The following is a 16,194-nucleotide window of genomic DNA, read 5'->3' as shown; positions in this document are numbered from 1 at the left end:
ATTGTGAGATAAATTGATTTACGGTTAGGTATGTCGCAAATTTCTACGCTCATCGAGCAACGATTGGCCTCCTACTGGATTTAATGCGAATGCATTTAGATGCACGTTTCTCTCTCATTAGAACGTAAACTCCGAGCGTGGATAGTACGTATAGCTCGTTTAAGTAGGAACGCATATAAGCGTACTTCGATATAAACCTAATATGTACGCATACGCACATGGAAATTTGCAGTCATTCATTTATAATTGTATGAATTACCTTTTCACGTTATTACTAATTTACCCTATTTTCCCTAGAAATATTTTGATAATTATTTTAGGCATGATAGGAGATATTATATTTATGTACAGTATTTCCTATTTATTATATTAATATTTATATTAATTTATATTATTATATTGTACTAATATAATAATATATCTTTATATTATAATAATTAATATATTATATTCCCTACTTTCACTATTAAACTTCGATATAATATAGTTCAAAGTTAAATAATTTAATTATAATTAAATACTTTAATATAACGTTATATACAAAAACAAAAAATAATATAAAGAAAATAATAAATATTGTAGATATAAATAAAATAAAATATATATTACTAGGGGTGCCCCGCCACGCGTTGCTGTGGCTCACAATCAGTCCGATACACACGTCTTTAAGTCAACGAATTACTTTATACCACTATCTGTTAAAATCTTATCGAACTAACAGAGATAATCATGACTCTTTGTTAATAAACAAATAATTTGCAATAGAATAATATTGCGATTATAAATTGAGATATAAACTATCCTATGTTTCAAGTTGGATGAAACTGCACACAGCGTGGAAAATTTTATTAAAATTGGTTCAGTAGTTTAGGAGTCCATTGCGGACAAACAACGTGACACGTAATTTTTATATATTAGATATTAATTAATATGTAATATTCTTTACTTTCGCCATCAAATTTTGATATAACATAGTTTAATGTTAAATAACTTAATTATAATTAAATAAATTAATATAACGTTAAAAAAATATATTATATAAATAAAACAATAAAAAAAATAATAAATATATATAAATAAAATATTATATATATATATATATATATATATATGTAAGATTCGTGAAAAAAAACTGGACCGCTGGACTGACTGGACCGGGACTCGAACCACGGATCTTTCGCTTTCCGGGCGACTGCTCTTTAACCAATTGAGCTATCCAGGGCCCACCGACCAGTTCCCTTCCACGAATGCTTATCAAGTTTGGCATGGAGGCGTTCGTCCCACATTCCACCCCCTACAACAACAACATTCGACCCCGAATGTTCCGTCATAACCACCCCTCCCTTGGTGGCACCTTCGTTACTTGTTACGTCTTTACTCGTTACGTCTTTACTCGTTCCGAACACGTTGCCGAGGCTCCGTAAGACCGTCTTGTCTAGTTCCTCGGCCAACCGTTCGCGTCGCCACTATCGGCCAAACTCTTTACTCTTTGAAATTATTTATAAATAATTTCCTCTCGTGGCGTTGTAAGACTGTGGAACATGCTACGAAACAGACCTCCATCCCGGACGAGCCACCAAATGTAAGATTCGTAAAAAAAACTGGACCGCTGGACTGACTGGACCGGGACTCGAACCACGGATCTTTCGCTTTCCGGGCGACTGCTCTTTAACCAATTGAGCTATCCAGGGCCCACCGACCAGTTCCCTTCCACGAATGCTTATCAAGTTTGGCATGGAGGCGTTCGTCCCACATATATATATATATATATATATATATATAATATATTCAATTAGATAATAATATGATTCTCTTCCCTTTTCGATTATAATATTAAAAAAAAAAAAATGCGTTTAATCGAAAGAAAAATGGATAATTGTGATATCATCATCATTTGCACGAACAATTCCTATTATTCCACTCGATACGTCTTTTCTTTCACCTTTTTTTCTCCCTCTCCTCTTTCCCACCCTTTTCATTTATTGACTTGAACTATTTGAAAATATTATTTTATCGTAGAAACTAAGTAAACGAGACAGAAAAAAAAGAAATAAAAGAAAAGAAATAAGAAAATAATAAAGCGTGACTTTATCGACTTTTGTTGTTTCCCATTCGCGACATTAAATCTAAACGGATTTAATCATCTATGATTGTGGATAACAGTTGTGATAACATTTATTACAAATATTTATGACAAAGAAGACACTTCTTCATTTACTTTAGGATAATAGAATATGTGTAATATATAATATATAATATTTTTTTTTTTATAATAATCATGAGTAATAACATTTAACATGATCATTTTAAATTTGTTAGAGAAAAGGTCACCTTTTACAACCATAACTCGAACGACTTAATACGAATCGTTCGTTACTCGTTAAAAAGGCTATACTAATGTAAACCGTAAGGATATTCTAAGGATCAGTATGAAGAAATAATTCAAGTACCTTTCAAATAACTCCTTTCCCTTCCCCTCTCCTATTGAACGACCTAAGAAAAATATTTCAATGCTATTTTTCTTTTTTTTTTTTCAATCTTGGGTAAACGTATACCTTCCATATATATGTATAGATATAGGTATATATTATAATATTATAGTCAAGTGCAATGAATGCTTTTTGCAATTAAGAAATAAGGTACTCGAGAAGTATGTTTTACCATTACTACGAACAGTTAGCATAACACAAAAATTCATTTAGATTATATTCGGTTTTAATGACTTCTTTCAATGTTATTTAGGATTATTTTTTCAACTCGGATAAATATATAAGGTAAGTCGGGGGAATATGTCACAGCTAAGGAAAAAATCAATCTAAAAAGTACATAAATAAATTTAATAAAACTTAAATACGTGGATTTAATAAACATTGCCTCTATTTATTATATGCACAATAACATTTGTCTAAATATTTATTTATTTATTAATTAATAACAATAAATTAGTGCGTGTTGAAAGTGACATATTCCCCACATGTAGGAGTAATATGCCACTTACTCAAAAAAGAACTTAATTTCATATAAATATCACAAATAACTCGTAATTTAATACTTTTACAGTATAACAAATATAATTTCGATTAACTACATTAATAATTATAATAAATAGCTTCAAAAAAACGAGATAACATTAATAAGAAATTTGACAAATTTTATGATTTACATACAGGACAAGTTTCACTTTCACAACAAGTTTCGTGCATCCATTTTTCACATTTGCCACATTGCACCCAATCGCATTTCGGTCCTTTCTTACTATAAAAACTTATTTGGCACACAGGACAAAAGTCTCCAATGGCATATTACCCCAACTCTCATTTTGTGGCATTTTGCCCCGAATGCACAAAAAAATTTTAAAGTAAAAAAAAAAGAAAAATCTTACTTATTATGTTTTAAAATCAGTGCCGTTATGAAATATTATTAATTCTACACAATATACAAAAACTTGTTTTAAGAAAAACGTATAAATAAGATAAAAAATAAACATTAAAGTTACAGAAAATTTTAGATTCTCACCAAATTAATCCAACTGTGTCTAGAAAGCAACTGAAAACTACGTCGGTATACTGTAGTATTTACGCAGTATGGTCAGCTGTACATAATAAACACTACAATCTTGCTCCTATCGATATCTACTTATAATTATAGGAGATATAACAAAGTGGCATATTCCCCGCACTGGCATATTCCCCCGACTCACCTTATATATATAGTAGTTATGCCTTGTACGCGTTGCTGTAGCTCAATCTGATTAAATAGAAAAAAAAATTAAATAGAAAAAATTAATTGATTATTTTATAAATAAATGAATGTAATAAAAACATACCTGTATACGAATGCAACGTTGTGCTAAAATTTCAAAATAATCGATAAAATATTTTTGTAGATTAGAGGTTAGGAATAAATGAAATTTACATTTATATATGGCTGATTCTAAAAAAAAATCGAAATTGATGTCCTTGATCATTTTTATAAACCAGGATCGTCAATTATAAAAAGTTTTTTTTTTTAATAATACGACTGTACTAGATCTACGAATGTACGAAACAAATTTATTTTTTATATGATAACAAAGATATGTCCAAGAAAGTACCCTGAAAATCATTCCCTCACTATGTCCCAAGCGCTAAATTTAAAGATAATCATTAACTTAAAACGTAAAATTCCTAACAAATTGTTTATTATCATATTTTTTACTTATATAGGATAGTATTGACTATACCTATATGAGTTTATAGTTTCATAAATGCGAATGGAAATATTTTTAAATATAGTTCAAAATTTGTCCTTAAAAAAAGTATCATTCCCTCACCGTTTTGTAACAGTGTGATTGGAGCAATACTCCAAGGCCTACCAAATCCCACTTTAATTTTTTTTGTAGTTGGCAACATTGCCCTTAAGAACATACTTTAGAATGGACAATTGAAGAAAAGATGTTTTCTTAAAATCAATTTGAAAATAAGTTTTTTGAATATTACATTTTTTAACGTCATTCCCTCATGTGATGTTATCAAAAGGTAAGCATTTTTTTTATTTAATAATAATAGCATATTTTTATATTTTTTCGGTAGTAATAAAGTACTATTTACAATTCGTAAGAAAAAAAGGTTTATTTTCCTAAGTTTGTAGCAATTTTGTTTCGTTTCGTCATTCCCTCATAAAATTTTTTAATTTTTTAAAATATTCTGAGTTCAAAGTGTCCCTCAATAATGCTTATTGAGGTAAGTACAGCGGAAATCAATAATACGGATAACTTGATCAAAAAATCTAAGTCTATTTCAACTTTTCCTGGCACTCAAAAAATCAGACAATTTGTGTTCTCAAATGATGTGCTTGAATTTAGAACTCTATCTTGTTTTTACTGCGTTAGAAAATGCCAACATTTTCATCTTGGTTACTATAAAACTTTTGAAGTATCGGATAAGGACACACCTGCAGTATCAACGCGACGTAAAAGAAAAAGAAGTTAAAGTAGAAAGTAATGTGAAGATATCAAAGATTACTCCTTCTAAAAAAAAATACCTATGGATATAAAGTTGGTGACCATGTCCTTATAACATGGAATAACTAAGTCTATCCTGGTAAAATTCTTTCATTATCTGATGATGGGGCTTTAGTACGGTGTATGAAGAAAGAATCAAAATGCTTGGGCCGACAGTTAAAGATGAAGAACTTTATGCTTGACCTGACGTTCTTCGAATAATTAAACCCCCCAAAGTTACTCAGTCGAGGTTGTTATTTTGTTAAAGAAGTCGATGAGAAAAAATAAAAACTTGTGAAAATAACTAAAGACTGGATTTAATAATTAAGTATGGATTTAATTATTATATTTTTCCAATAAAATTATTTAATTATTATAGTTTTGTAATAAAACAAATGATTGGTTCATTATAAAGTTTAATTATTGTAGAATTATATTAAAAATCATTCCCTCACGAATCTGTCATTCCCTCATTTTAAAATTTTTTTAAAATTTCTATATTAAATTCAAATTCAAAAAAGTTGGGGACCACTATAATATTTTCCTCAAACCAGACATATACTACGACTTGAGCAAAAAAAATTCGATTACGAGTTAAAAAAAAAACTGATCAACTCGATAAAGCCATTTTCGACTTTTTTTGAGAATCAGCCATATATATATTAGGGGTGCCCCGGCCACGCGTTGTTGTGGCTTTTTTTAACGTGAAAACTTTTTTAGAATCAGATTGATACGTTCATTTAATATAATTTTAAACTGTTGAATGAAGTCTAATTATTATTCACTTAAATGTATTTTAATAAAAGTTGAAAAAGTTGAAACAAAAACTTAATTTATCGTAATGCCATTGAATGTACAATATTTTCGATTGATCCTTCAGAGTATACATAAACAAATTCGATGGTTTTCCAACCCTGGAACACGCAACATATAATTGGCCGTGAGAAAAGCACGGATTTTCTAAATCTTGACAACAGTGTCAATGGAGTAACTTCTTCAAACACTAATTAAATCCTAATGTAATATTTTAATTAGCACACGATTTACAAACTGGAATCAAATAACTTCGATTATCGACTCGAATATTCTCTATTACTCGAATATCGACTAACTTCAACCTATAAACTTTCCGCATAACAATTTATAAATAAAAAATTAATTAAACAAACAACTTAAATTGGACCGAATTGTAACGCTAAACCATTATCGAATCCACCTGAAGACACACAAACAATTTCATTAAAATCGGTCCTGCTGTTTAGGAGAAGTTCAATTATAAAAATGTGCACAGAAGAAATATATATATATATAGAAGTATAATCAAATATTTAACACGTATTGCTTATTGCAATAATGTTTTCTATTCGCCCAACCTTCCGATTTCTCCACCCTTTACTTCAACTCACAACATCTAGTCCTCTTATACCATAAACCTTCACCCTACCGCCATCCCCTAGCCCTCCCATATCGCTTATCTTCCTTACCTTTCGAAATTCTTGCTCTCCTAAGGGACTCCAGTCTTATGTTAGTAAGGATGTAAGTATGTATACTGTGTTGCGCTTTTCCAAGGCCCTTGTAACTTCGTTAGCCATAATAAACTTCGTTAGTTCGTTATAGTATTAATCTTACTACCCCATGTCGACGACATCTTCTTACTTTGACTGATATTTTTTTTTTGGTTTTTTTTTGTTTTGTTTGCTTGCATTTAACCACACTATAGTATATATATGTAATATATTATATTACAGACGATATATAGTATACTTCTTAACTTTTGTATCTTCGCTCGTCGAGTATTTTCTGACGAGAGAAAAAAATCTACTCAAAGGGACTTTGACAAGAAAAAGAGTGAGAGATAGAGAGAGAGAGAAAGAAAGAGAGAAGATCGAAAGGATTTCAAGTAAACTGACTCTTGAATTGCTCAATTTTACTACGATCAGAGAATATAAAATATATAAAACGTTAAGCTAAGGGGATAGAAGGAGAGAGAGAGGGAGAGGAAACCAGAAAAAAAATGAAAATAACGAAACGACCCCTTTATGGTATTATATAAGGTTTTAAATATTTTCTTTTCTTTTTTTCTTCTTCTTTTTCTTTTATTATTTCGTCGACGTTTATGAATGTAGTTATAATTTCATAGGAAATAGAAAATATTCGAGATTTAATTAAAATATAAATCTCTTTGAAATATTTGAAGCAAGATTAAGATAAAAAGCTAATCGTTATAAATTAATAAATATATTATTATATTATTATTACAATAGATATATTGTTACAAATTTTTTTTAACAATTATTGTCGTTTAATATCAAAAATCTCGTTGATATCTCAAACAAATCAGCCCATAATTATGTAAGTGATTCAATAAGTCAAAATTAATTAAACAAAAATAAATTTATCAGTCATTTCACATTACATTAGTTTTAAATTAAATAAAATCAATGTAATTTACACAATTGTGTAATTGTGTTTGTTATTTTAATATTATATAGACATTGTGTTGAATTAATTAGTGTTAATAATTAGTGTTCAAATGTAATTCATTAAATATTTCGATACAAGAGAAATGTGACTTATGTTAAATCACTTTCATAATTATGGGTACAAATAATCTCTTTAATCCATTACCCACCAATGGGACGCAATTATTTTCGGATGCATTTTGAAATTTTTTTTTTAATAACTACAACTTCACAATGAAATATATTCCTTAGAATTATCGAGATTGAACCTCGTGCTTCATGAAAATATTAACTCTTAAAGTGCATACTTGGTAAAAGTTAGTTAAAGTGCAGTGTGGGTGTTTGACACCCCAACGTGTTTGAAGACGTGTCCTGAAGCCGCTATTTAATATTTAGACCTCGCAATTTTTTTTAAAGTAGTTTGATACATCTTTTTTAAAATAAAATAGGTTTTATACTGATCTGAATTAACACTAGATGGCACTAGACAAATAACCCATTTTTTCGAATTCAGTACCGTTTTCGAGAGATCAAAAATTTGTTGGGGTGTCAAACACCCCATGTGCACTTTAAGGGTTAACAATTTTATTTTAAATAATTAAAATTATAATTATTAAATATTCTATTTTAAATAACTAAAATTATAATTGATAAATAATTTATTTTAAATAATTAAAATTATAATTATTAAATATTTTATTTTGAATTAATGATATAAAATAATTTTTATATTTAAAAACAAAAAAAAAACAATTGTTACAAAAATAGTTCTATTGGGTTAGTATAAATATCATTGTACAGTTAATTTAATTTTGTTATTTGCATTTGCATATTGTGGCGAGTAATGGGTTAAATTAGAATCGACAAAATCGATAATAAAATTCATTTTTGATAAACACATAATAATTAGAGGTATGTATATTCGCATAATCCGTAAATAGCTTCTCGTCAGAAGTCCATCTACACTTCTCGTTAAGCAATCAAGAATTAAGACAGTGAATGATGATGGGTTGAATCGTTAATTAATCTCACAGCTTTCCCAAGGCCACGAAGAGCCACCCACTATGCCGTTAATTTCGTCGGTATTATATCGTGATTATGATTAGACGTTGTTTCTGGCAAATTAAACAATAGACATAATTATTCATATATATATATATAATAAATATAATAGGTATATAAGATATATAAAGTAAGCATATTTGATTATTATTGTTATTATTAAATGGAAAAAAATGATACTTCCACCTTGAACGAAAAAGAACATTTTATTAACGTTAATATGATATATACATTAATTTATTCTAAACAATTCGTTATTATTAATGCATATAGGGAATCGTGTCATGCATTTACGTATTTACAAGCGAATTTATAATTTCAATATCATTTGTAATAATTAAACACTATTATTTGAAATAAAATAGATGAAAAGGTAGGGAAGAATAATGATTATAAATAAAGCACATAATAAATGCATATTTAATAGACTTTTAATGAATAATTAGTAGGCGATAATAGATACTGCCTATATTTTTAACGATAATACCATAATAGTGTGTGCGAATTTTAAGTATAATAATAATTTTTTCTCTCTTTTTATCTCTATCTTACTTTTCATAGAAGAGAAGATAAAGCCAAAAAAAAGGGAAGAGTTTTAATGGAATTACAGGAAAGTTTTCTAATAAACTCTTGAAAAAAGGCATCCTGCTTTCTCGATTACCCTATTTAAAAACCTAGAAGGTGACTTTATTACGACCCCTCGGTAATAATCATACTATGCAATAATAATCCACTCTTAACATCGAAGAAAAAGGAAATCTTTTGAAAATATTTTTAATCAACGACGTAAATCGATACTTTGATTAATATTGTAAAAAAAAAGGAAACGTTAACAAATGTAGTAAAAAATCAATATTTTTTTTATTTCGTTTATTATCGTATTTCATTGTATTTCATTTAATTAAATAAATATAACGATGATTAAAGTTATAACGATAATTAAAATATCTCAACGAACGTTTTATTTCTTTATTTTATTTCTTCCGCTGAATTATATTCTACAACAAAAGCGTTTAATTATACTCACATTATATTAAATAACAATAAGATATTTTGATGGTAAAGAGAAAAAAAGAACACCTGACTCGTTGTACGATTAACGTGGAAAATAATGTGCCTATTGTATTTAAAATAAACGAAGTAAGAATAATAATAATACTAATGAGTTTAACGTTATTCTAAAAATTTGCTGGGAAAAGCAATTAATTCGATAATAAAAATAAGTAATGCTGTTAGATAACCGATAATTAATAATAAAAAACTAGGTACTACGCTTTCGAGATTGATATTGTCATCGATTTCTATTTCGTCATTTACATCAAAATAACTTCCATTCATTGCGATTAATTTGGTCCAATATTTAATAATGCCACTTTCTATTAACCGTTGCATTTTGATATTAATGTTATTCAAGCATGGAAATCCTCTCCAGGTAATAATTGCTACAGGATGTGTACCCATATTTTCGGTCAACACATTGAGATCTTTTTTCGAACGTAAATTATAATCAGATACGTTGAGCTTAACGATCAACGCCATACTCGTATTTTTTCCTTCGAACAGATCCATACATTGTCGTTTATAATCGTCGAAAGAAAATTTGTGAATTTTTTCACGTATATTACGATTAATTTCTTTAGTTTCTTCATCATCATTGTTCTCATTATCTTCGTCGAACAATTCGGTGTATCTGGTGATACCACCCAATTCTATTCCGGACGATATCAATTCCTTCATAGTTTCTACTTGTAGATTTGACGCGTTAATTAATTGTTCCGACAACGATGCTAGATAATATTGACTCATGAAGAAACTAAACAGAGCCCAAGATAAGAACAATATGCGACTGGAAGTTTGTAATGGTTGACGTGACACTGAAACTCCGAGGATTAATGCCGAAATGTCGAGCAATGATATATTCTTAATGACGAAAGATTTGATTAGTATACCTAATATTAGAACACCTAAGATAACTAACCATACGGTTGTTCCAAATGGTGCGATCAAACCGCGTAATGAAACGTTAGCTTTGTTTGGCATCATCCAAACTAGCGGTATCATTTCGTATGCAATAGTATAATCCTTATCTACGTCAGGATTCCATAAATGACCACCCAATAGCAAATCGATTCGTTGACCTGCACGATACGTTATCATTTTAAAATCATTGTCGATACTTGTGTTACCTGTCAACGGTATCATTTCTCTGATCAATCGGCCATTCATAGTGGACAATATTTCCTTAATCATGAATCCTTCCAATCCTAAAATATTTTCTTCGTCCGTTTCGTTATTTACAAAAGAATAAAATGGATTGTCGTTGTAACCAACTACTAGAGTACAACCGTTCATTTGAAAATCATCATCGATATCATTTTCACCATTCCAAATGTTTCCTTGACACTTACTTCGAATAATCGGTGCTGATGGAGTACACAATTCGTCAGGTTTAAATGATCTAGTAGCAGCTAATAATACGGTATTATTATTAGTATTACCCAAAATAACAATTTTACTAACTTTTTCCAACCACAAAAATTGTTGTATGTTATCGGCTTCCTCGAGAAAGTTATCTTCCATCTCGAAAATTTTCGATGCTATTATTACAACAAAGTTGCATAAGTCATAAGAACAAATCTCGAGATAACGAGAACAATTCTTTTCTTCCAAATCTTCCAAGTTTTCTATGACGACAATTATGGATGATACTTCTTTGCTCGTATTAAGATGTTCGTCGTTGTTCAACGTGTACATCGAAATCATTTCGGCTTGAAAAATACGTACAAGTAAATCGGTATTATCAAAATTATCTTTCAATGTGTTGTTTGACATAAGAACTATCGTCGAATATTTCGAATGATTTTTCAAATAACTCGTGATGCATGGTGTCCATTGTAAATCTAAATGATTTTTGGTATATCGATTAATCGTGTCAGCAATGATCAACGAACGATCACCTTTCTGTATTTCTTCTTCTTTTTCTTTTTCTTCTTCCTGCAACTCTTTTTCCAATTGTTCCAACTCGTACCAAAAGTCTGGTACCATAATACTAAAAACTATTTGAAACAGCATTCCTATGATTGCGATTGAAAGTAACATCGTTCGTCGTACTCGAATGAAGAACTACGATAAAACTGAAATAATCTTGTTTCTCTGTTTCTTGTTTTATTTTTCTTTTTTCTTTTTATACCTATTTTTTTCTTTATTCTTTTTTCTTTTTTCTTTTTTTGCACAACGTATTACATTCAAAGTTGTAATCGAAACTGGCGCATCGCAGCAACGACCATCGATATCATGTTCGAGTTTCCTAAATAAATATTATTTCAACAGTCTCATATATTCCAATGTTTGAGAGAAAGATCACGCGATTTAAATGTATCAAGAATTGTAATATTACCCAGACACGTTTATTTTACTCGTATTATTTGTATCATTATAAAAAAAAATAAAACAACACACAATTTAATTTATTTTCTCAATTAATACGATACACGTATATCAATTTTTTGCAAAAACATAAAAAAACACGTTTCATTTCTTTTTATCAACAACAACGAATTTCATTTCAAATTAGATTTTTATTTTCTCTTTTTTTTTTTTGTTCAAAATAATAATCGTTAATTTAAAAGGAATCAACTGTTTGCTTTTATTGAAACCGTAAAATGAACAATATCTATCTCGTGTCACTTTTACACCAACCCTAATGGTCCCTATGCTAATATTGTACAAACGAGCGTGGCACTTAAAAAAAAAGAAAAGAAAAAGCTATGCGCTTCGATCATGCGATCTTAGCATTAGAATAGCATGCAACTATTGTAAGTGGTAACAAAGTTTCGTGCATGGTGCACCTCGTCATTGCAAAAGTAGTACGACCATATTATTATAGTGTTTGCTTTTATTTCGGAGATAGAAAATACACCTTGAATTTAATCAGAATCGATTTGAAATCGTGACGACACAAAGGAACAACACATAAAGTATTTCATTTTTTTTTTTGATTCAAAATGTAATTCATGTTAAGAAATATTATCATGATTATTGTTGTTGTTGTTATTGTTATTGTTATTGTTGTTTCAGGGCATTCGTAAGGATATTATGCGTATGTTGTCCAAAACGAATGAGGAGAAGATATCAGCCAGCTTTTCGATGTAAACCTAGTCAGGTGAGTCGAGGATGAATTCGTATGAAAGATAAAAACTAAAAAACAAAATTCTATTCGCTAATAAGTAATAAATCTATGATATTATTTTTCTTCTCTATTCTAGCAGATTTATACAAAAAATTTTATTTCTCCACAATTAATATTTTTTTTTCCTTCCTTTACGATTGCAACGTTACAACGAAAATGGATAAAAGAAAAAAGAAAAATAATAATATAATATCTAGATTCTTGTCGTTTGAATTTTCATCCATTTGTAAATGGCGAAATTATGCAGGTATAAATATAAAGACGAAAATCGATAGTTTGATGAAAGTTTTCTCATTCAGAAAATATCATCAAATTCCGCTTACTACGGGGTTGGAGTAAGGTTCGTTGAGTTTATTCGCTTTCAAAGTTATTTCAAGTTGTTCACTCGAGTTATTTTATATCGTGTTCTTCTTCTTCTTCTATTCTAAACTAATTAATTTACATCTAATCAACAGGTTAAGTTGATATTTAAAGTAAAAAAAAAAAATAGCTTACGTTATCTATCATTTGTTTATTATAATCTTTCTCCATAGGTATTTAATAAAACGCAAGTTTCGAAGTTAGGTAGGGTTTTTCATAACTTGTTGTTGATTATTCCAATCCAAATAATTTCGTTATTGAATTTCGTCTTATTGTAAATTCAATAAGACGATATTCCATTAGATATTTTAAATGATTCCTCCGATAATCTGTTATTTACAGCAAGAAATTGTATTCTATATATTACATTATAATTAATTCAAAGATCGAACGTGATGTTTGATCGGTAAAATGAGATGATTAGGAAAAACAAAAAAAAACCTGATGAATCGTAAAAGAAGAAAGAAAGAAAGAAAGAAAGAAAGAAAGAAAGAAAGGAAGAAATAACATCCGAAGAAAAGGTGTTTGATACACCTATTGAGTTTTGTTACAAAGTTTTGTTACAGTTGGCAAAGTGTAGCTTCCGTTTTTTTCAGAGATTCTCATCCGGAAGGTACTATTCTGCTTACTCGCTCCACCACATGCGAAGAAGCCGAGAGAATTCGGGTGAACAAACCTACATTTAACGACGGGATTATCGACGCGACACGATCGTCGAAAAATCGTCGTTATCCTCGAAAATACAACCTACGCCATTATTATCAAAAGTCCTTTCCGTTCCAACCAATTACGACGGAATATATTATCATTATTATTATTATTATTATTATTATTATTATTATTATTATTATTATTATTATTATTATTATTATTATTGGCGTCTTCGGTGCACGCTTATTCAAAAATACTACAAATACTATCATTCATCGAATAAAAATCGTTCAAATTAATTAATCGAGAATCGAATTAACGAAGAATCTTCGAAATCTTCAAAATTCATTTTAAAAATAACATAATAAAAAATACGCGCCTGAAAAAATAATAATATTATTATCATTGTAATATTATATCAACGGTAGTTTATCACATATCTCAATGTTACATATCGTTTTTTTTTTGTTCACAATATTATAGGTGAACCAAAAAAATAAAAAAAATCTTGTATCGTTGCAATCGCTCTATTTTTTATAGTTTTTTTTTTTAGGACGCTTATATGTGGTCGGTACTTTCGACGCGAGTTTCGAAAATATTTTTTTTTTTTCCAATCGTTTCGTAAAAATAAGGATCCAAAAATAAAAGTTAAAAAAAAAAATAGAAAAAAAGCACTATATAAAACATACGTGTATATATATATATATATATATATATATATATATATATATATATATATATACATATGCATATACATATACATATACATATAGATATATTATATATATAAATATGATCGTGTCGAATTAAGTAAGTAAGTATACGTCGGAGTATCTCTAAAAAAAAAAAAAAAAAAAAAAATAAATAAAAATAAAATTAAAAAACGTTTACTTTTTCGATGAAATAAATTAAATAAATAAATAATCGATATAATATTTAAATGGCACTACGATCACGAAACGATTATGCGTTTATTCGCATATATAAATATATCCGATTATAAAAATCCTCTACCCAAGTAAATTGTTTCTTAAGTGACCCCCTCTCCCCCCGACGACCCCCCACCCCTTTTATCACCCATACCTTTTTCACCAGTTACCAAATCGCTATGATGGAAGGAGACTTGTCGTCAACCCTGTAGAAAACAAAGAACCTCGGTACGTTGATTTGTGAATGTAATAACAAAACCGTCCACACAAGTTTTTACACGCACACGACGGCACACGCATATATACGCGCGTGGTAATGCGCGTAACGCGTATATGTATATATATGTTGTTGTTGTATATACATATATTACATATAAACTAGACATTATGCATATATTTTTTTCTCTCCTTCTTTCTCTCACTCTCTTTTACCACCTTTATTTTATATTCAAAGTTTAATAAAACAAACACCACCGCCTCTTTGTATACAATGTTTTTTTTTTTTTTTTTTTTTATTTATTTATCGCACTAGCACGTTGATAAAATGAACTTGACTGTTGTAAAAAGAAATATATATATATATATACGCGAGCACGTAAAAAAAAAAATTAATCGAGCACCTGTAAAGATATTTGGTGTGAAAATTAGTTTTGAAAAAAAAAACAAACGTTCGCAACAAGCAACACCACTATAAGCACATTCCTTTATTTTGTTTTTATTTTAATTTTTTACTACTTACTGCTCGATAAATCCAATGTTCGATTGTTTGCATGCGATTGTCTTTGTATCAATAATTTAATGATACAAGAAATTTGAAGAAAATGATTATAAAAATCAATGAAATAATTGTTTGTATATTTCGTAGAGATCCTCCGCTTATACGCACACCAACATAAAAAAGAAAATATTTAGCAAGATAAAACAAAAAAAATCAATCGTAAGCCTTTTATTAGATATTTCCAATATGTTTCTCGTTACGTTGATGAAAAAAAGAGATAAATGTAATTTAAAAGTCTATTGTCACAATCATATACACAGAAATTCGTAACTTTGTATGGGAATGATATTTAACTGTATATAAGAGATAATATATCATCATTGACGATTTAAATGTAATAGGATATTGTAGCATTCTATACCGCACCCCCTCGAGCAACGATAATAATTCATCGATATCGTTTATGTTCGGATGAATATGATTTACATTCTCTAAAGAAGAATGGGGAAAGAGATATATAATATAATTCGTTTAAAATTTTCACTGATTTTCTACCCTTACGAATTAATTTATAAATTTTTGACATGACTTTAACATTATAATAGCAGATTTTTTTTCCTCATTCTATAGTTTAATTATAGTTATAAAATTCGTGTTAGATTTTTTTCTTTGTATTTTTTACTTTATTTTATATTCGACAATTTTTCATAAATAAAATAAAATAAAATAAATAACATTGTAATAATAAATTTTCTTCTCATCGTATAGTTCAATTATAAATTATAAAATTCGTGTTACTTTTTTTTTTTTTCAAAATTTTTATTTTATTTATATTCGACAAT

The 16,194-nt window shown here is 28.7% G+C and overlaps 2 protein-coding genes across 13 annotated transcripts in view; one reads left to right on the top strand and one right to left on the bottom strand.

Moving 5' to 3' along the window:
* The window catches only part of Dop1R2 (dopamine receptor 2), a 74,780-nt gene that overhangs the window by 50,880 nt on the left and 7,706 nt on the right, over positions 1-16,194 (top strand). Inside the window, exons 3-4 of one of the 12 annotated variants that reach the window (XR_016176514.1) lie at positions 12,583-12,667; positions 13,651-14,862. The exons of 10 other annotated variants lie outside the window; for them this stretch is intronic. Coding sequence is in view for 1 of the 2 variants with exons in the window: in XM_015323663.2 (XP_015179149.1) it covers positions 12,583-12,667 (85 nt within the window). In the remaining variant the exon portion in view is untranslated. The remainder of the gene's footprint in view (positions 1-12,582; positions 12,668-13,650; positions 14,863-16,194) is intronic. One more of the 12 variants, XM_015323663.2, reaches the window with a different exon arrangement.
* Positions 8,212-12,576, bottom strand: LOC149032718 (uncharacterized). Its single transcript, XM_089172312.1, has one exon. The coding sequence runs from the start codon at positions 11,602-11,604 to the stop codon at positions 9,679-9,681; it is 1,926 nt and encodes a 641-aa protein (XP_089028438.1). The 5' UTR covers positions 11,605-12,576; the 3' UTR covers positions 8,212-9,678.

Source organism: Polistes dominula, unplaced genomic scaffold (assembly GCF_049000335.1).
Source record: "Polistes dominula isolate Pdom_NZ unplaced genomic scaffold, Pdom_raw_medaka contig_73, whole genome shotgun sequence".
Classification (NCBI taxonomy): domain Eukaryota; kingdom Metazoa; phylum Arthropoda; class Insecta; order Hymenoptera; family Vespidae; genus Polistes; species Polistes dominula.
This window is presented reverse-complemented; position numbering and strand designations above follow the sequence as displayed.